This window comes from Ischnura elegans, chromosome 4, assembly GCF_921293095.1.
Source record: "Ischnura elegans chromosome 4, ioIscEleg1.1, whole genome shotgun sequence".
Classification (NCBI taxonomy): Eukaryota; Metazoa; Arthropoda; class Insecta; order Odonata; family Coenagrionidae; genus Ischnura; species Ischnura elegans.
The window spans coordinates 51,158,629-51,181,814 of NC_060249.1; the positions used below are offsets into that span (position 1 = coordinate 51,158,629).

Here is a 23,186-nt window from a genome sequence, read left to right on the forward strand (position 1 = left end):
GAAAACCGATTAAAATGCGACTTAAGTAAGTGGCAGCAGAAATCAGACTTCTACGGGATGGAATTGGGCCTCCTCCATGCAGTCCACTTGGCCGCGGCCGCCTCGACATTGTGAAAAATGTGTAAGGAGATTACGCCTTAGAACTTGAAAGCACCTAACACTAAGATTCTGTTGTGGTTTTCATCTTGCTTGTTTTTTTTTACGTTGGTATTCCAGGGAGTCCAGCGACCGGAAAATCGGTAATTGTGCGTGAAGTTTTAGTCCCTGGGATTTTGGGTGAATTATTATTTGAATTTTCGCCCCGACCTGAAATTTCAAAATCTTTTATTCCAAATTCATATCACATAAAATGTTACCTGCAGTTCAACACCCATTTTCTGGCCTAAAGGCCTGTTTACACGATTCATTATCACGTACGAGTTAATATCTGTTTGCACGAATGATTTTTGTGGACCGGAACGGAACATGTACGAATGCGTGAACCAAATTAGACCATGTTCTATTTTCTGTGAATGTTCGTATTAGTTGGGTGGTTACACGGTGCATTTTGGCGTTCATTCTCGCGTTCATACATTTAGACATTAACCTTTACGTGTTAATGTACCGTGTAAACAGGCCTTAAAATGCGTTTGTCGTAATTTTAAGTGCAGTAACTTAGTAGAAGTTTTACAGCCGTATCGAGACAACGTAATGGAATGTCAGACAAGACAACAGAATCGAAATGTCTAGCAATCTTGACTCAAGTAAGATTAAAAAAATACTAAGAAAAGAACTCCAGGTGACGTCAACATGTACTTTAAATTTGAAGCAGCCTCTTGGTTTGCATTGAATAAATTTATTTTGAGATTGGCTGGACTCTTTGTATTCGTAGGATACTGTTGGATTTTTTATCAGTGTTGGTTGGTTTTCTGTTGGTTGGCTGTTGCTTGGCTCAAATGGAAAAGGTTGAAAATGCTGGCGATCTAGAGTTTCGTATTTCATCTCTCATAGCAAAGATGGTTGCATTGATAAAGTGCTTTAGGCTACCGAAGGGTCGTTGGAACTTCTACCTCTACTTATGTAGAAATTTGTGAACGTAGGGGATTGATTCCTCGGTAGCTTAACTGACTGAAGCACTCGGTCGCAAATCGTGGGATAAGGGTTTGAACCTCGGTCATGGCAAAAGTTTTTTCCACCGTGGAATTCCTAGAATCAGGTGCTCAGGTTTAATTCTAGGTTAATTCTAATTCTAGGTTGCTTGACGCACAATTTCTTGGCTCCAAATGGAGAGAGAAAATTCTATTGTTTGCAGTTCAGTGGTTCCGAGAAGTTAATAGGGGAATATCTTGAAATATCTGGATGAAATTCAGTTAAATTACGCCAGGAGATGCTTTTCGTGTAAAAAGTCCCGCAGTTTGATATCCTGTTGATAACGTGAATAACCTCCAGCGTCCTGGGAAAAGCAAGTGGTCCTAAGGCGATAAATAAAAACAAATCTTTCTTTACATAATTTGGGGATTATTTTCATAATATTAATACCTTGAGAAATTTTTATATTTTCTCTTTGTAGTAAGTGATAATGGCCAAATAATGTTTGTATATTGACTATGGCTGAATTCAGCGTTAAGTACTAGATATTGAGAGCTCTGCTTTTCTCTCCTGAAAACAATCGAATGGAGGATTTAATTCTGCAAAATTACGTTTTGAATGGCATCCTCATATTTTTTTACGCAATTCTATGCCACTCATAGGTTTTCATTTCCACATAGGGTCCTTGTCATGAATTTGTAGAAAATATTTTAAATTTTAAATTCATTGTTCATTTTTTCTCTTAAAATTAAGAAAAAAAATCGGAATTTATTTAGGTTTTCTAAATGACAATACACGAATTTAAGATTTAAGGCAGCCCTAACCAAGTAAGAAATGTTGAGAAATAGAGAGTTTTTATAATGGAGCCCATTAGTAAATAATATTGATTATCCACTGAATAAAATTATGTTTTGTTATAATATGTAAACGACCTATGGGAAAAATTCTGAATCATTGCCTTATAAAAATGTTTATTTTTTATAAATATGTCTATTATTTAAAATAAGATGTACCTTTTAGGTCAGCTCGATGTAGTGTCTGGGAAAATGGAATAGAGCGATGTGATTGCTGCTGTTAAAAATATGAATGTTTTCAAAGGGCGTGGACATATATTGAGGACTGTCAGAAATTGTTTTCAATAAATGTGCCTCGTTCTTTCCTAGTTTAATTTCTTACCATGCCTTTCACGACATTCTTCGGTACGTTGTGAATATTGGTACTTACCTTGCAATCCTTTTGATCAATTTTACTTTGTTTTGTAAGCAATGAACTAAAATAACACCTGATGGCCGTAATGAGTCCAGTAAAATCAACATGATTTCTTCAAGATCAGAAATCATCTTTTGAGTACATGATTAATTTTTTTACCAACTTAAACTGACTTAAAATATTGGTTTCTAAATCTGAAATGAAATAGAATCATCAATGATCACTAACTCATTACATCATTTTGGTTACCGAAGTGTATTCAGAAGTGGCTCGTGATCGAAAACTATCGAGAAAGTTTTTTAAATTTCTCTTTTTCCTTCAATTTTGTTAAATATGTATTTGAGTACAAAGTGATTAAATGACCTTTTTGATCACATCCGTAGGTTATATATTTAGAGGGATAGCAACCATGTGGTAACAAGGTTTTGAGCGTTTTTTTTAATGATTAAAAAAACAGGGGTTGAATTTCAAGTGATTTATTTCAGCATCACCGTTTTTTATACAGATTTTTCACACCAAAGAGAACACGCACACAATATTTGTAAGTAGGCTTCTTTTTTGGGGAAAGCAATCCCTTATATCTCAAAATAGTATTTACAACGTCGTATAAAATATATATCAAGCGCGGATATGTACACTCATGTTTATATCAGGAAGGCCAATGTTCCAAGTAAACCGGACTCCGTCATGGAATTTCTTGGCGGAGCACAGCATGCAGGTCAACAGGTTTCATGGGAATAATGGAGGAGGTCAGGGCGATAGAAAAAAAACAGGAAAGAGGGAATAAGGGTATTGAAGAGGGTTAGAGACGGAGGAAATTATAGAAAGGGGTTCTGTAGAAGGGGAAGGTTAGGGAGAATGATTTAGTGGGGTTTGTTATTTATTATTTTTATTAAAAAAATGGAAGGTTTAGAGATTCAAAGTTCTCCTTCCTAGAGCCGCCGTTAACTGTTGTCTATGAACGGCTTGACGGGTATTAAGTTTATTACCCAGTGTGAGAGCACCGTTATAGCACTCGAAAAAAATGGTGCGGGATTACTAAGAGCTTTTTTTTTTTGAATTGACTTCACATGAATTGTTTCGCTTTTCTTAATCCGTTCCCATTCATAGTCTTGCGCGCTCTTCATCGCGGTGTCTACTTCATGCTCGATTAAAAAAAAACCATTGTAGACAAGTGTGTTTATGCCATATTTCGTAATTAAGGCTACTGCGTCATGCTCTCTGTAGGATTTCTTTTCTTTCATGACGACATTGATCGAAGTCATGCCGAAGGCTTTTGTATTCGGTTAATATTTTCGGAAAGGCTTGGGTAATTTATCTTTATCCTATTTTTGCTCGGAAGATGAATCAATCAGACTAAATACCATCGTGTGTGGAATGAAGAGTGGTGTTTGAAAATTGTGTAATGGGTAATTTTTTAAAGTTTGCGGACTTACTTTCAATAAATACGATATAGGAAATCAAAATTCACTTGGAACACTGTTTCTTTATTTTCCTAATATAGTATGTCGTTGTCAAGTTATACATGACAATGACACACTCTTGTAGAAATAATTATCTAAAGTAAAGTTTTAGTGAGAAGTGCACCTAGTGAATTTTCATTTCCTATTTCCAAATGGACTTCATGCTGTGCATAAATGTTTAAATTGGGTTAATTTCTGTTGCCTACTTTAATATTAAGAAAACACGTGTTTCAATATCCCAGGATTGGTGATAGACGCACATCAAGGCTTGAATATCTCTTTTCATAGACTTATATATAGCTTTGATCACGCTAAACATTTGAAATGGTTATTTCCTTCTGATTGAAACAGGTGTTTATGCAGTAATAGGTTTATCATCTTCAAGATTTTTCCACCACCAAACCTCATAGTTCAGGTCTTACTTTTTTTTTTACTAAGATTCATCCCAGAAACAATAGCATTTCATCCATTTGTTGACGTCATCCATGCATAGTTGGTATTACCTTTCAAACAACATATTAATTGTTAAAGCCTCCGTCATGAATATACGAGAGTCATGGCCATAAGTTTCTTTTGTCGGAAATAAGTTTTTGGTTCCGATCCAAAACATAGTTTTCCATAGCCTCAATCGTCTGGCGTGTTAATTAGTGGTACATTTTTGTAATCGAGTGACACCGCGATATATCTCTTTCTAGCAGCAGTCGCAGGTTTTTTTTTATCAAATTGATTGAAGAGAAGTGAAGAGAGTGAAAAATGTTCTTGGAACGAGTCGTGGAGTGCCCGAGATAACCAAGTTTCTTTATTCAAGATTTAAAAAAAGTGACTTAGTGAAAAGTAGATTTGTTATCATATTAGTCAGCGCACACCACACTGCCTTCTATGAAACTTTGTAGGGCATTCCTTGAAAAGATGGTTTCATCTAAGAAACAATCCACACATTTTTTTTTTTACTTCGGACAGCAAATCTTTTCTTAAAAAATTACACCCCTATTTATAGTAACCGGGACCGCTATTTTTAGTGTTTTTGTTTGAAATTTTTTCCTTTTGTTTTTTTTGACATATTATGACGTAGGAAGACAAAATATGTAGTAATTAAACAGACAACGTTAGTAACATACGATTTTTTTAAGGAGCAATAATAAGTTGTCTTTGATAATCTTTTGAGTTTTGAAATTGACAACACGTCAGAGTGGATAGGTAAAATATACTCAGTCAATTGCAATCTGACGTTTCGATCCATACGCACACTGTCATCATCGGCTCTGGCGGTTATTTTCCCTCGAGATCGGTGGGCACGGATGTTACGTGAAAAAGAGGATCTTCAATACGCCACTGAAGTTGCCACTCGCGTCTCTGATGGACAAAGTGATCCGCATCACTAATCGATAGACGATATTTCAAATTCATTACTTTTTCAATGCTTTTCCTTGCAGTTACAAACAATATAATGCAATGTATCGGAAAAAAAGTGGATCGCATTGCACTCATCACCGTGCTGCGGACATTTTTGAAAACCGATTAAAATACGACAGAAGTGGCAACAGAATTCTGCCATCTATGGGATGGAACTGGGACTCCTCTATACAGTCCCATTGTCAGTGGGATTGCGTCCAGAGTGCCGGGGCACGAATCACGAAAACCATCTCGGATGTCAACTTTGAGCTCCGCCAAAGCTCCCGACACATTTACAGATATTTTCGTTCACGCATGTATTTGAACAGCTTAGTCTCACATATCAACACGTACCCTTGCGAGTGACACGGAATATGATTACATCAAAGCACAATACTATTCCAATTCCTCACCCCACTCCTGGGGCAGCACAGATTAGATATATATATTTTTTAAATAGGTATATGTATATTTTTTTTAGATTTATGAGTAGTCAGTAGTATTTATTATTACTATTATTTGTGTTAGCAACGACTGCTCTCTCTCTCTCTCCTTCTCTCCTTTACGGGAATGCACGTATGAGTATGACCAAACGACACTAACTAAGTTATTTTTTTTTGGCGTCTTGACATTTCCGAAGCGCCTAATATCAAGTTAACTTGATTTCGAGTTCTATTGAAACTCAAGGACTGCGATATCATAGGAACAGAGTACCTCCAGCGGAAGAGGCTTCGCGTGGTCACCACGGTGATAAAAAAAGGGCATCGGAATGCCAATAGCATCGTGGTAAATTAACCCACGGATATTAGAGTCCGTTTTTCTGCATGACGTCTCTTCCGGTAGAGGTACCCTCAGAGGAAATATGTACAGCATATATAATGCGCTTCGGCTTCCGCCTATGGGTCCAAGATTGAAATGTCAAAAACCTAGATCACGTGATGGATCTGAGTGGCTGAATGCGACGATGGAATTCGTTTTCATGGAGTTTATTTCTGTTGGAAATTTTGTCTCCAATGAATTCGCGGAGGAAGAATAGTAAGAGAGGTAAAATAAAATCTATTTTTGGGTATTTTAGTGATCAGTATACTTGAAAATGACCTGAAGGTCGAAACTCGGATGACGTCGCTCAATAAAATAGAGGACAAATACCATATCTTTATTATTAAGTTCAGATAAGTTTTTCAGTTGCTGTTTCCATTTATTATTGTAAAAAAGTAGTTGGGAATTAAAATTGGCCGTCTTTTGGTAACTGCGCAGTCAACATGCGCGGTTTTGTTTACATATCCTCAGAGGAAGCACCTAGTTCGTTGGTACGATATCAGGTTGCAGTAATCGAGTTTCAAGTGAGCTAAGGTAACTTGATGTTTGGAGCTTTCGGAGACGACCTTAGGGGTCCTTCATTTTAGGACTCTCAGTGGCTCCCGAGCGAGCGTTGAAGTCACCCGATTAGCCTCCCAACAGAGGAGCGTGTTGGCTGCCGTTAAAGTCTCCCCCTCGAGTTTTCTAGTTTTTCTAAGCTACCGGTTTGCGCGTGAAGGCTTGGAGCGCATGCGCGGGAAAAATTTTCAGTTCTGGGCGATTCCATTTAGAAGAATCGAGAGGATTTCGTGCGACCTTCGTATGGTTGGCTTTTGAGAGGTTTCCGTTTCCTCTCCGAAGTTTATCTGATCAATCGAAGTCAAGCTTCTCGGAATGTTCCACATCTTTGCTATGCTTTTTTACGTATCGGGTGAGTTATTTGACTCAAATTGGGGCGACCAATTAATGCGTGGCAGCGACGATTCGTCGTCAGATTCGCAGTATGTTAAATTATAGTTTTTCAAGACCTAATAACACTGTGTTGCTGCAGGAAACAGCATCTACACGAGACCGACGCTGTCGCGTATAAATGGTCGCTCCAAAGAATATCTTGTAATCATCATGAATGTTGAAATGCTTCAGTCAGCGCGTGCTCTTTAACGTAGTAGAGAGTTCTGTTCTACTTTTTTGCGATGTGTTTCGTCAAGACGTTTTAGGTGCGTCATAACTTCATCCTCCCCCAAGTTTTAAGTCGATTTTCCTCTTTTCGTTGCTTCGAGACGAGATGCTTCAATCTGCTCGTCTCGAAGAGAAAATTCCTCCCTCCTCTAGATATTGCCTTGAGAGCTGTAGATTTTTTTTAGATATATGGTTTAGTGGCTCTTACACATCAATTAAAACCTGGAGATAGATGCTGCAACTCACCAAAAACGTCGCACACTTTGTAAAGACAACAGCGTGGGAAATCCCGAAAAGCTTGAATTAATGGAGGAAGAAACACCGTGAAACCTCCAGGAGGACATTTTCTCCGTTAACTTCGCCTACCCTTAGCTTTTGGTTTCATTTCCACTTTTACTCAGGGGCCATTAGAAGCCTTCACGCGAGCCATATATACATTCCTCAAATACTTTTACTCAGTGTATTTCCACCGAGGATAATCCTTAAGGGCTGGTTCCACAATGCACGAACCCTTTTGCGAATAGATGAAGCAATGCTCTTGTGGATTGGGAAAAGGTCCCATTTTTTTCGGCCACTTTCGTGGTTAAGGTCGCGAATATTTCGCGTCCTCGTCGCATTGTGCAACCAGATAGATAAAAACGACTAAGATCTTTCTCCTCGGCTACTGTCTTGACTTCGTCCCCTTTCTTTCTTTACGTCATTCGGAGATGGTCCTATCCCTCTGTAAGGGAGGATACGAGCATTCGAGGCGCTCCAAAATCCCTCCAAAATTGACACAAAGAGGATGTATTTAAAAGAAATACGATTGGAAGCCATCTCCCTGGTTGTGTGGTCACACCACGGGCGAGCGATTGCCCCCACAGGGTCCGCTTGGCGAGCCCTGGCTGGGGTACACCCACTGTCACCAGGTGGACCCCTTGATTTCTCATTATCCTCCACCCCACCCCGAAATTAATCGGTAATGGTCACGGGCCACCGGGTGACATTGATTCTTCGGTATGGTAGAGAAGGCATGGAAGAAATGATGGAGATCTGAGTACGAACATATACACGCTTCTGCTATTTGCACGAATATTCAGGTATTTATGTACAGTCGAGAAAGGGGAGTGTGAGTTTCTGTTTTTCAGGCTTTGCCTTTCTAACGCTCTCTTCTCCGACCGGTAGGCCGTTTTGTCCATTCGGACGAGGGAGGAGGATTTGCGTGTAAACAGAGGGAGGGAATAGCTATGGGAGGATAAGGATCTTACTTAGACGATAGGGGAGGGAAGAATATATATGTGTGTTTGTGGAGCGTTAAAAAGGGGGCAGAGTTTGGTTTTACCCCCCACAAGTCCACGGACACCTCTTCTATGTTCTCCCTCCCAACGCCCCCAGTCAAAAAGGATGAGTAACTCAAGGAATCATCCCATCTTCCCTTTTCTTTCCCGCCCTCCCTTTGCTCGAAGATTAAAAAAAAGAAACAACTCTTTTTTGTAAATCCTCTTCACTTTCTTTCCCTCTCTGTTAGTCTTGTCATCAGTCGTTTGTTTCTCCTCAGCGCCCCGCTGCGTGTCTAGTAGCTGATGCTTGCCGCGGTCGCTCCAGCACACGCTTTTGCCGCGCCAGCCCCCTCTATGCGTGCTTCAGTTCGTTGAGTTGTCGCAGCATAGCGTCCTCGCCGGAGGCGTACCTCTTCTTCTGCACGTGGCCGACGCTGCTGCCAACCAGTCGATGCCTCATTGGCTCCCTCTGTAATGATAAGAGAGATAACAAGGTAAGCTCACCAATTGCTCGCATCTTTCCCAGTTTGAATATTAAAATATTCCTTATTATTGAAGGAATTTACCGTGGACTAGCCAGCGACGTACTTAAATGGTGTCACCCAAAAGTACACATTAAGTGGGTAAACTACACAGAGAAAATATAATTTGCCTTGTCAAGGCAACCTAAACTTTTACGAATTGCAGTTGCCTTGACCGGCTAATTATCTTGCCTCTGTGGAATTTTTGCGCTTAATATTTATTGAACATAAAAAACCATTACGGACCTGTCCATAAAGTTTGGTGCAATCGAAGTAGAGATGAATAAATAAGCAAGTAAGAAATAAAAAACATCAGAAACCATACTTTGCATTTTTACCTGAAAACCACTTAAAGTAAGATGTCGTTACTCGCATTTGTCGTTTCTCACATAAAAATTTTCCTCTCAGGAATAAATTGTTCTACGTTTGAAATTAAGTTGAAAAATACCAATGCCAAATACATTCTGCTGATTACTCTGCCCAAGGCTATAGCATAAAAATTGAACTTGTACCCCATGGATTCCAGGGCCCTCAATTTAGGTTTCAGAATATTTTTATAGTCATAAATCATCAAATATCGCTAAATTTTACCTGTCTAGTTATGATTTCACATTCTGGGTTTCAAATATACTGATTTTTAATCTAGGTATCTCTTTGAAATCATTTTACTAGGAAAATCAAAAGAAAAAATAACTTTACTGTGAAAACTTTCTTTTCCTCGGGCAATTTTTATTAGATCATTTTTTTGCGCAACGCATGCTGATCGAGGGCAATTGGTTTACATCTTTCTTTTATCCAACTGTAATTTTCAGTCGGTTCTTTACGTTTTTATTCTATTTCTGTTGATTCTGGATCTCCATTTCATTGGAAATCGTTATCCTCACTCGCCGTTCAATAAGACTTAGGTTTCCACAGAACAGTTTAAATGCGAATGTAGTTTTTGCGATTGAATTTAGCATTTATAATTAAAGTATCAAAATGGATATGTGATCTGGAAGATAGAGATTTTTTTCACTAACGTGTAGAAGATTCGGAGTGAAGAGACATTGTAACATATTTATCAATTCATTTTGGTATCCACGGGGATTCTGGATATGAAAATCAGATCGCAGTCTTTTATTGTGAACTAGATGAAATACTTCTTCTCGAGCTCTCTGCCGGGTCAATCTTTCCATTGCCGACGTTTCTTTATTAGGACAGATGAGCCAATGAAGCTGCCCTGATAAAGATACGCGTGTATGGAATCGAAACGTTGACTATGAAAAATTTGACTCAGTTGAGAACCCGGGTAGAATCTCTTCATTATGGAGATGAGTTAAAACCTCAAGGATTAGGGTGACAGTTTTTTTGGTGTTTTTACGCCTCAGGGTATTCGGTGAGGAACGCGGAAATGCGCCCATAGCAATTGGGCGTCGCGCTAGAGAGGAAAATGTGTGCCTTGCCAGCCCTGCAGGGATGACCTACAATCGCCGTGTGAGCTGCCGTATTGATGGGCAAGATGCGTGCTCTGCTATCGGGTCAAGGTTCGCGACAGGGGTACTTGCACCCGCTCGTACTGGCGGCGGGGCTCACACGCTCGGGTCATTCGAATTACCGCGGTACTACGTTAAAAAAAAAGCAACAGAAGAAGAAAGTTGGAGCGAATCCCTTTTTCGGAATGGGGTTTTCCATTTTTTAATTTTTCTTGGCCAATTTTGTTTTAGTTAATAAACAAATCTCATTTTTTTTACAATCCCATGCATTATTAATCGATTGTTCCTTTACGCCTCCGAGATTTCGCCCGAATTTCCCGTGGGGTGCGCCATTAGGCAATCGTTTTATTTCAATAATAAATTTTATATTTAAAAAAATTGCGTTATTTATCCCTCAGTTTCAAAGAGTTATATGTAAACTATCTCTATTTTGTTTCCTGTTCATCTATTGAACCTCATGACCTCTCCATCCAAAATCTCTGCGGCTCTCGTCAAGGTGAATAAGGGATGGTAATGGATTTTTGAGACTTTCTAGTCCATTTAATGTGGTGTTTTGCAAACTTGTTAACCATTGAATCAAGTTGTTTATAGGCTGGTAAAGGGTAAGATCACAATATTGTCCTCCTTATTTTTCTTCGAAATCCCAATCGTCCCATGGTTTTTGAGACTGTCTAGAACTGTATGTGGTGCATTTCGAACACTTAAGTCATTAAATCATAATATACACTGGCTGTCAAAGGGCAAGATCTTAATATTTTCCTCATCATTTTACTTCGAAACTTAACCGTTACCTATATCTTTATAAGTCTTTCGTGCATGCGAATCTCCCTAATTGTCGTCTTTTTACTCTCAGTTTTCTGGCAACAGGAAGCTGTACAATCTGATTGAAAGCCCTAACGAGAAAAATACCTCAATTTCCACCACTAAATCTCATTCAAATATTTCTAGGTGATAGGAAATTCATACCCAGGAGATGCAGTCTTTGTTTCAAACGCCGGCGCTCAATAATTTTCGAGATATTAGCGAGGGAAAGGACCAGGAAAGCGCCTGCATTTAGGCAACACACATCACAGCAGTACACCTTAGTCGTAGTAGCATGATGTAAAGACCGTTTAACGCGGGACACATCTTTACGCAGGTTATCACTGAAAACATGCGGAAATTTCGAGGATGCAAGCTTGGAATTAGAGTAGGAGCTATTTTGCCGTCTCGCATTCATGCATTCTCGAATGTGTTTTAGCAATGGTTTCATATTTTTTTGATTGCCTAGATCGAAAGATTATTACTCCTGTAGTACGTATTTCACGCTTTTAGAATTTTAAATGACAATATCTATTTATCAAGATTTAATGAAAAGTGAAAACTTTCAAGCGCGCGAAAACGCGACGGCTAAGTATGAATGCTGAGAAAAGCACGTGTGACGTCTGGCTGCTGCTGTGTGTGGCCACCTGTGTGCGTGGCTATGAACGCCGCTACGATGCTGGCTGCTTGCTGCCGAGCACGGCGGTAGCGTAGAGCACCCTACTAGCAGGTAGCGCTTGGCTTAAATACGGATTATTAACACCCTATCATACGAAGGAAACTTTTCGACCATAGGCAATTTTAATAGGTGATTATTAAGAGATGTTTCCCTTAGCTCTGTGCCTCACACATGCATTGGTAACACGACGACGATGTAAAACTCCTATCTACTCGTATAGAAACTAGGTCCCTGTGACGTCACGTGGAGTGGCATCGTATGGGCGCCAATCTGGCCTTTTTCAAATGCGGTTAAAATTGACCATGAACATTCGGCTAAATTGGGATTTCTAAAACCAAATAATTAGTATATTATGTATACACCAATGGTGGGTAACGAATCGCAATCAAAGCCTTCCGTTTTCTTTGATGAAGGAAACTACCCTATTCACAGCTTCACTTGAAGCAATTAGGCCTTCTCCTTCAGTTTAACATTGTGCAATGACGTGCCCCGTGCAAAACGGGATTAAGGGTCCATTATTTTACTCTGGTAATATTTTCACTTTGGTATCACTCGAGGGACTTTATTGTAAGCAAAGGAAAATTCCCGGGGCGTTTGCTCTTTTGGAAGAGAGTAGCTCTTCGGGAGGGTTGAATAATTTGGAGGCGGAGGAGGCAATCGCAGAGGCTCTGTCAAGGTGAATAAACTCGCCGGGGATGGTAAAATGGGCACTGTGATTTTTCCTCTTTTTTTTTTCTCTCACCCCCTCTCTTTTTGATCAATCGTCCTCCCAGGGTTTGGCGACTGTCTGGCACTTCTAGTCCGGAATCGCTTCCAAGAGCCCCCCGCATCATTGGAGGCCCGTGTATCCCGCCTCAGGAGGTCGCCCGGGGGGGCAGTAAGAGGTGGGGGCGGTCTCGTCACTTTGGCTCCAGCCCGAGAGAGAGATATATATATAGAGAGAGAGGGTCGCCCTCGCCGCCGGCGAGACCATACCTATCGAACGCTAAGTCGAGTCCAAGAGTCGCAGACGACGCAACTTTTTTGACGCCTGCAAAACTATTTTCGCCTCTCACACCCCCATCCCCAGACTGGTCTTGTCTCTCCCTCCCCCAACATACCTTTCCGTTAAAAAAAAAAAATGTGTGTGCGCGTGTGTGTTGGGAAAAATAGGAAGCTCTGAATCAGGCACGTTGCCAGAAATTCGCTACTGGAGGTGCTTGGGTGGGTTGCGGAATGCCTACACTGGTAATTTTTTTTTGTTGATTCGCACGAATCGGATGACAATGTATTTCATTCGAAAAAATTCACCAACTCTTGATTAACTTTGTGGTATTCCATTATAAGTTTTCCTGGATATCACACAATTACTTATACCACTTCTTTTTTACAGAGCGCGACCCGGGTTTCAATGAATTATCATCATATTCGGGCGCAGATTATGATTTGTTTTAAACAATGAATGTTTTTTTTTAATTTTGAACAAATCATAACTTGCGCCTGAAGGTTATGATAATTCATCGAAACCCGGGTCGCGCTTTGTAAAAAATAAGAGTAATAGTAATTGTGTGATATTCAGGAAAACTTATTTCATTCAATTCATGGTTATCATAAAAGAATGGGGTCCAAATACCATTGGGACGTAAAAAATAATAATAATAATAAATAAAATAAAAAATTGAACACGGTTTAAACGAAAACAGAAATACGTTCAGTTAAGGTTTTTTATGTATCGAATTTGTCGTCTAGAACAGATTTATTTTACATGATTAATAAATTGGAATATATGCGTCCTCAATCGCTCGAAATATGCCAAAAAGCTAAATAACAATACTAAAATATAAATTTCCCTACTTTATTCCTATGAATTACTCCAACTGAACCATTCTCTTATGATAATCCTGTTAACTATATATTTCGTTTAAGAGTGCTCCAGCCCCTAGCTATATGCTCCCAATACCATTGGGTCGTAAAAATAATGATAATAAATAAATAAAATAAGCAATTAAAATAAAATTTCGATTTCTCGGATTGAGCGCTGATGACAGCACCGAAAATGGGTCCGCAAGTGCTATCGCCGCCGCCGAAGCGTTTTCGAAATCGTAATTAAAAAGAAATTCTTCCCGCGCCTGATACAATGAAAAGATTCGATGATTGCAGAGAAGAAACCTACCCAATTTGTATTAACCTGAGGAGAAATTAGGGAGCACAGAATGTGGATAGTTGTTGAATTCTTGATTAGTTAATTTATAAAAATTAACTGAGGCAGGCGAGATGTAGTGGAAGGGCATCATGACTTAATGATAAAGAGGTAGCATTTTTTCACAAATGTATTGTGTAGCGTACGACGCGTTTGGTCAATTTTAAGTACGCGGTGCACACAACCCAACCGTAGCGCTATGACCACGCTACTAACGTGATGTGACTTCAATCACAACATTTATTGGCTAATTACTGTAGGAATAGGCTGATTATGTGTCTAAGTTTTGTTCATTTCATAAATCGAGATGTTATTGGGAGCCAAGCACTTGGTCTCCGTAGGCTTCCCTATAGATCCTCGATTTGTAGAATTTCTCCTTGGCTATGGTTATCGCCTTATTAGATACTCTTTAACTTTCAAAATTTTATTAATAAATTCGACAATAATAAGGTATTAGTGGCCGGGGGGCTCTGTGATCCGAAGTTTGCGGAGCGGGTGGTAGGAGTCATCTTAAAAATTCCCTGGGACAACTAACAATAGGCTGATGACTTGTCTGATTGTGAGTTTTGGTTAGTTCATGATTATCAGGGTATATTAATGTTTTATCAGTTATTTTCTTAATAGTACGATTTATATGATCTACTTTTATTGTCATTTTTCATAATCTTTGACAATTAATACAATAGCAAACTAAATTTATGGGCTTTGAAATAAAATTTTCTGAAAACGAACTGTCGAAATCATAATTTTTATTGGCATCAGTCGATGAATAGCAAGTCGAGGAATAGTTTTAAATTTTCAAGAAAATGGCGTGCATTTAGTTTCTGAGACCAAACCACTAAATGATTGTCTTTGTAGTACGTTCTTTACCATATTGTTCGGAATCAATCTTCTTTATTCTTCATTGTTGTTCACGATAATTATAATGATGGAAAGTACGTGTTTCGAGTATGGAGTCTCATTGAGAGAACTTTAGGAGTGAAAATGCTTTTGAAATTAGCAGTACAAAATTGTGACAATTTGCAATTAATTTAAGAATTAATGTAAGAGATTATTTTATTTATTACGGAACTAACTTCGTGAGGCAAGGATGATTCATAAGCATGAAAGTGAGTTTATTCAGACGTGATGCGTTGGAATTTGGATATTTTAAAAGTTAATCTCCATTTTACGATGCAGTTTGTTCCATTTTGAAGCATATAATATTGTTTTTGTGAAATTTCTAGTACTTTCTCTCAATATTTAAGCTATGAAAGAGACGCAATTTAGGATTTTTAAATGAAATCGGAAGTGAAACAAAGTAAAAAAAATAAATTACCGTGATTTCTCTTTCATCGACCGGTCGGGTAATGGTACCGATGCCCCAGATTCTGGATGTCTCCTCGTATGCCGCCGCAACTGAGCCGATATCTTTCAGTGGGGATCGATCGTGGGTAAAAAACGACTGGAGGACATAAAAAGTGAAAATATATAATACTGCTCCGTAGGGAGTGTTTTCCTCTACACAGGATTTCTTTGCCCCCGCTGATCGTTTGTGATAGTGGAGGCATCTACCGCTCCCAGCGGGGATTCCGGTCGAAAGTCGTGAGAATACATTTCTCCCTCTATGCATGCTTAGGACGAAAGAATTGCTAAACAATTTCGCTAATGAAACGTTCCTATGCTGTATTTTTTAAATTTATAAATAATTTGTGACCGTTTAATCTTCATTAGAAATATAGTATGTGATTGGTGATATAATGTGATAAAAATTATACTCTTTTAAAATATTGCGCGATGAATTATGGTCAAAGTTTTCAAATAAACATGAATGGTTTATTTACTAGCAACCGTGGAGATACTAATTAAAAGAAACGCTCAGCATCACATACATAGCAAAAAATGACGAGAGAAGCATTTTTTGTTTATTGAGTTTGTGGTGTGATTAGAATTTCCTTTTTATTTTTGCGTTTTTTTAAATGTAAATAGCAAAATAATTTGATATTTCAATTCAATCTCTGTACATGGAGACTAAGAATAAAAAGCAATTTATGTTTTTGTCTAATGTATCATCCTCTTCCCATCTCCACTTACTACGTGGTTAATAATACAGCAATGTTTCGACTATCTGTCCTATAAACCATAAACCCATTTAAACCCATTATAATAATAATCGAAAGTGACCAATAATGTTTTCTCAATCATATTCGTATCAATTTTTACTGCTGTTTCTGTCGCAAGCTTTCTCTGCATCCTTTACTCCAAATGCATTTGAACAATATTAATAATTATAGCATATTAAATTGGTGGTCGAGAAGCACACAGGAACAAATATTTTTCGATGTGATTAGAAAAATGATTTTATATTAAAACACTTTATACCCTGTTAAATGGTCACGAGAAAAATAATGGTTGCAAAAAGAGACCGATATTCTTGTAAGAGAGAAAAGAAGCCTGATGAAAACCTTAACAAGAAGACGGAACAACCTTATGAGCCACATCTTGTGACATAAAGGCCTGATGAAGACAATCGTCGAGGGGCAAGTGGATGGCAAGAACGGAAAAGGAAAACCTTGTACAAAATTTATGGAACAGGTAAAGAAGGATGTGATGAGAAGAAATACCCAGGTGTGAAAGGAATTTATGTTTTTGTCAAATGCATCATCCTATTCTCCTCTCCACTTACTATATGGCTAATAATAAAGAAACTTTTTAACTATCTGTCCTATTGGAGGTGTAAACCCATTACATAATAATCGAAAGTGACCAATAATGTTTTTTTTAATCATACTCTCATCAATGTCTAAAACATTGGTGCACTAAATTATTGGAGCTCTTGCTTTAAAAATTGATAAAAAAACTTCTCTTTTGGGTGAATCTTGCGTATATTTTTTTATCATTTGCATTGGCTGTCCTTTCTTCTTATTAAGATTTGGAGATAGGAGAATGGATTGGAGAGCTGCGTCAAACAAATCTTAGGATTGACTAGTGATGATGGTGATGATGATTATGTTTGCTTGAGGGTATGATAATTAATTACCAATTAAAAAATTCGCGACCAACCTCCGAGAAGTGTGGGTACATTATCGCAAGGCGTGGAGTGCATGTATCGATCGAGGGGTGGCGTCCTGGTCGCGGTCCCGTCTCCGCCGTGTTAAAGTGTCGGCCGCAGGAGAGTGTTTTGCTCTTTGGGGCAAGCGGCGGGGGGTGTCCCGTCCAGCCCACTTTCCCACGGGAGGCGGGGGTGGATGGAGGAGGGGGAGGAGACGGCTAGACATGGGGGGAGGCGGCGGCAGGAAACGGGGATAGAATTTGACTGCGTCGCACCGTGGGTGGAAATCGGAAAAATATGGCCGAAAAAACAGTATTTGTGCCATTTTTATTTAGAAAAACATCGCTTCACTAAATTAATGAAGCTCTTGCTTTAAAAATTTATTTACAAAAAAACTTCTCTTTTGGGTGAATCTTGCGTACATTTTTTTAATCATTTGCAGTGGCGCCGACTAAATGGGGCCCGAGGGGGCCCAAGCCCCCTCAAAAATTCATTATGTGTGTGAGGAAAAAATGTGTCAGGTTTGTCGATTTTCCAGATATCGAGATTCGAGTTATCTGGTTTCTTATGTTGATCATATGACTCCTCTAAAATGCTTAAAAACTTTAAACTCAGTACTTATAAAATTTCCTGGGGCATGATCCCCTGTTTGGCCCCCCAATATTTTTTGGTAAGTCGGCATCCCTGATCATTTGCAATGGCTATCCTCTCCCATGCTGAAGGCTTCTTTAGAATTTTTACTCGGAGTTTCATCAGAAAATTGGTGCCGACCGAAACTTACATATCCGTCGACTGAGAGACCATTCTTTTATTTCTATCACTAAACCAGCGCTGGCATTTGAATATAGTTAAAGTTATCGAGAATATATAATCGGTGTTTTTCGTGAAAATCAAGTTTATTTTTATCCTCGCTGGTGGAGAGTTAAACTATTTTTCCGTATCTTTTTGAGTACATTTTTCTAGGAGACATGTTCTGTGTCAAGATTTGTATAAAAATTTCATGTTATTTTGCGGGAAAAGTAAATACGTATTTTAAACTATATTATAATTTTAGTTGAAGTAAAATGTAACGCTAACAGGATAAGTGCAATGAAGCAACGAAAACCGTGACCAAAGTCTTAACAACAGCATTCCTCACATGAGATGAAAAATACCGTGTCGGACGATGGTTTTATCGCCTATTCCTCTTGATCTTTTTTGCTTTCTCGACCGTCCCTGTGTGGAAATGAAGGTTGATAAATAGTTTTTTTTTGGTGATTTGCCTTTGGGATAGAGGAAGGAATAGAAAAGTGAAAGAAAAATTCGGCGCATCGTAAATCGAAAGTAATAAATCCTCCTGTCTCTTATTTTTCCAGGGCTGCTGAGATGCTGAGATAAGTTATTTTTTTTCAGACCTTCAAATCGTGCGGGGAACTTTGTTGACGAATCACCGTTCCTTTATCCCAAACGGGAAGTTTAAGACCTTATTTTCCTCGCGCCCGTAAAATTCTTTCGACGAAGCTTTGGATTCAGGTGATATTTTTTTACAGTGATAGAATAAGAATTTGCGCAAACATTACGAAGGTAGTATATGTACTCAATTGGCTAATATGTGTTCTTTCTATCAGTTTTTGGAGAGGCTTGATTGAATTTATGTGATGATACTTTTCTTTCCATATTTTTTCTAAGTATATAGTTTTTGTGATTTTTCTCTCCGATATATTCATGAATTTACAGCAGTGGCGCCGACTCCATGGGGCCTGAGGGGGCCCGAGCCCCCTCAAAGATTCGTTTGGGGGGGCGGAGCCCCCTCAATATTTCAAGAAAATAATTAAGTTATACTATACTTTGTGAAATCACAAAAATATATTGGTAATTTTTATTTCCCATGTTTGACAATAGTTACCTTTTAAAATAAATTCAACAATGTGTTAAAACAAATTATTATAAGGTTAAGCAGGTTAACTAAATCAGGTGGTGTGAATCATGATAGTGTTTCGGTGCTGCAACACACTTTGAATTTAACCTCTTCCCGGGGCAAGACCACGGATATGGGCCCCCCCAATATTTTTTATAAGTCGGCGCCCCTGATTTACAGTCAAACCACGACTGTATTGCGTAGTTGCATTCAATTGGACGAATCTGATTGATTATTCGGATCCGGTTATCACGCTTGTCGAGAATTGTGTTTCAGTCATTCAGTTTATCGTTTTCAATCATATATATTTTATTAATGAAGACTATTCGATAAATAATTCGATATGGACGTCAATGCGTGCTTTTATTCCGTCATACCTCTTTCTGAGATCGTACTGTGTCAAATTTTATGCCTTGTCCTATGTCTATTTAAAATTAATGGACATTAAATGGCCTAGGTTTTTCGGATAGTATGACATATTTCCCAAAATTAGCTGTTTTTAACCTCCTTTTGTGAATGTCTAAATCTTTAGATTCTCTTAAAATGGGCGATCTTGCGCAATCGTATTATAGAAAATCGCCCAAAGATTAATTGTTTCAGACAATTATTATCCCACTCTTTCGTCCAACCATAACTTTTTAGTATCCTTAAAAATCCTGTGTGTCAAATAAAATGTCGAAGAAGTTGGATACCCAAGAAAATAATCGTGTTCATGGTAACTGCGAAAATGGTGCATCATTGTTTGCGTTGCCATAGTTCAGTAACTAAGGAGCTTCTGCCCCATGTTTTTTGATCAGAAATGCTTAAATTTGTCTCTCCTACCACCTCCTGAATTATTGCAGGTTCCTCCAGAAAAATACCCTGTATATTGGGTCGTAATTATGAAATATCACCTGATGATGATACAAAGTATTAGAACCTGAGTCGTTTTGCATTGAAAATTCCTATATAGTCAAATTTTCGTTTTTTTTAATTCCATCATTTTGTTTATCTAATTTAATGCACGGTGTGTGACGGCACAATCCAAAGCCCGACAAGAGAATGTCCTGCTGTAACATTCGTTGTCTTGTATTTGCCGTCTCCTCTTTTCTGCATTGTGGGAAGGGACTGGTTTCATGGAGCGAGACACTCGTTTCAGGTACTTAATGTGGAAAGTGTTTGCTTGGGAAGAAGTTTATCTCGTCTGTTCGATGGGAGAGGAGAATCGAATGTCTTTCTGCGTGGAGACGGACGCGGGTCTTAATTCGTGCGTGGGGTGAGGGAGCAAGGGTCGTAGGGAGCGGTAGCGATTCTGGAGAGCGATGAGCCCGTAGAAGCCGGACTCCCCACGAACTGAAAACATCTTCGAAATTTCTCCTCTTCCTATCGAGGAGGCTGGAGTGTGGAGGGACTCGAGTAGGGGATGGTTCTGTCTTCCTCTCTCTCTCTGGATTCTCTCTCTTCGTAAACCGGACGGTGTTTTATCTGCAGATTATTTCTCATCCCGAAACGGTAGATGGTAAAGATTTCAATTGAGGGGGTGAGAAAGCTAGGGAAACGAGTACTTTTCTTTCATAACAGAGTTACGTACAGTAAATTGTTAGAAGAAATATTTTAAAAACTTGGTTGCTAAGGGATACGAATGTGTCTCTGTTCTATGCTGACATCGAGTGGAAAATCAAATGCACCAATAAATATCTAATTGATCTCGTTTGTTTTCTTTACCTAATTTTTGTACCTAGCTATGTTTAGAAAAAATAAATCACTTGTACCCCTTGGCTTCTTATCCCCTCAATTATTACTATTACTATATTTACTACAAGGATGAAGTTCGAAAAAAAATATTTAGCTTAGCCGGGATTCGAACCTGAATCTCCCGATCGCCGATCAGGTGTGTTACCTAGTTACACCACCCTCTTATAGAGAATTGTTATAATCTTCTAATAGCGAACTTCGAGATGGGTTTTACCGAACAAGGTGTTGACGTCACAAGTCGGCTCTGTGGCACACATGCGACGATGGTCGTGCTTACCGTTATTACTCTGCTAAGACATCAAACTGTTTCCTGAGCGGTAGACTGTTTGTAAAAAAATCAAATCGGATGTAAAAATGTGTGAACAATAAATTGTATTATTATTATTATTATCCCGCAACTAGTTCAGGAAGAACCTTATATTCAGGTAAGGTATCGCCCAATAGGGTGTTAACAACAATTAGCCAACCGACGTCAATTCACGATAGGATTATTTTCTGAATCAAATTTACGTTGTGCGAGAAAGTTGTGTATTTATATCAGGGTCTTAATCCAATTTTTTTTCAAAATCAGATAATTGTAACCACTGATTTTGGAGACAAAAACCTATGGAGAAGAAGTTACTGTTACTAAACCAATTTTGGCAGTAAGGAAGTATGAGCACAAATTTCAGCATTACATGCATTTACGAAGTTTAAAGTAAATTGGCCAATGGGTGAGAATGATAAAAATATTCGAGTGTAGGCAACCCGCGAACCAACCAAGATGTCTGGTTGTGTGTGGGATCATGTCACATTTTGACTTTAAGAAGTCGAATTAGCTATAAATTATCAACGTTTCCAAATATTGTTCCATTTTTACGTCTCAGTGTTCATGCAGAGGGAAATAACGCCATTGCACAAGGCTGAGGAGTGGTGGAGAAGCGACAAACCCGCTCGGCATGAGTTCATGACGTCATCAACCTTTCTGAGAAAGGTTTTAAGCCGCTGTTATTTCTTTTAATTTTTCGTAGCAAATAGATTGAGAAGTACGCGATGGATGAAAAGAACCCCTCTTCATTTTCAAATTCGTCAATAATAAAATATTCGTGGACGAGCTCATTCCCCAAGATACGTGCTCGGATGGTAGGATTCGCGAGTGGGAGGAATAGGTTGATAAGTACGTGACAGATGAAAAAAATAACTCCTCTTTTCTTGAAGTTGTTAAAAATTTCGCGGTCCATATGTTGACAAGTAATAAAACTTTTGGGTTGACCAAAAAAAGTCAACGTTTCTTCCCCTCTGCCGGGGACCTCTTCAGATCTAATGAGCTGCGGAAAGGTCGTGCATCTGTTTATACATCGTTACGGTATGGGGAGGGGAGGGGGATAGGTTAGTTTGAATGGAAAAATCTCGCATTTTCTTCCTTTATTTCGAGATATTACTGGGACCCATGCATTGCTAATTGGCTTTACTTGGCCCCTTTTGAAATTCGTGGGGTATTTATGAATTTCCAGGGCTTCCCTGTGGATCCCCAATTAGTAGAATTTATCTGTAACTAAGATCAGGGCCTTCTTAAGGCCGTTTTACACGGTACACGGAATTGCGCAATCTGACGCACGTGCGAAGGCACAATCAAAATTGCGTCGTGGAAAGCGGTGAATTGCTAGAACACATGCGAGAATGCGTGGATTCGAGACGGCATAATAGCCCCTGTTCTAATTTTGTTCATGCATTCGCGCAATTCTACACCATTTTAGAAATAAATGCAGCTCTTCGATCTGCGAAATTTCGTGCCCCGTGTAGAACGGCCTTTAGATCCTCTTTGAATTTCAAAAGATTATTATTCAAATTCGACAGTAATAAGATATTAGTGGACGAGCTTCACTTCCGAAGGTCGTGGAGCGGATGGTAGGAGTCATCGTAAAAATTCCCCGGGACAACTGGTCGGAGATATTCCAGTTCAGGAATACGGATCCAGGGTCTCATTCCAGGGTTCGCTTCTCTTCGCACCGAAAACAACCTTTTATGGCGGCCAGGATGACTGGGGTGGGGTGTGTGGGGAGGGTAAGTCGGCCCGCCCGGGACGCTACTCAGGCGCCGAACCCCTTCCCTGATTCTCTCTGGGGTAGACTCCGGGGTGAGCGGGATTATGATCCCTGGCGAAATACACTGTCGAGACGATGGGAATTCATTTGCAACGATTGAGCCCGGTGTTGTGTGTGTGTGTCCCGAATTTTTTTCTTCCCATCATTTCATTATTTCCACAATGTTTTACGTGAGAGAAATAGGGGGAGAGGAAGTGATTTTTATTTTTTTTAATCACGAGTGTCTGAATCAAGAATATCATAAATGAGTATCCTCAAATCGGTCTTAAAAATTGTGTCGTCATTCACCGCGCATTTAAATGAGTTTACAACATTCCCCAATTGTGTCGCTGTCACGGGGTAATAAAGTATAATATTAGGGGTATTGACCGTAATTTATTCACATGTCGATGTGGTCAATCAAATGTATTACTTATCAAA

At 39.0% G+C, this 23,186-nt stretch overlaps 1 protein-coding gene across 1 annotated transcript in view; it reads right to left on the reverse strand.

Moving 5' to 3' along the window:
- Positions 1–2,737: 2,737 nt before the first annotated feature.
- The window catches only part of LOC124157440 (eukaryotic translation initiation factor 3 subunit A-like), a 77,491-nt gene continuing 57,042 nt past the window's right edge, over positions 2,738–23,186 (reverse strand). The window contains exon 4 of the mRNA XM_046532140.1: positions 2,738–8,837. Coding sequence (XP_046388096.1) covers positions 8,721–8,837 — 117 coding nt within the window. The 3' untranslated portion in view covers positions 2,738–8,720. The remainder of the gene's footprint in view (positions 8,838–23,186) is intronic.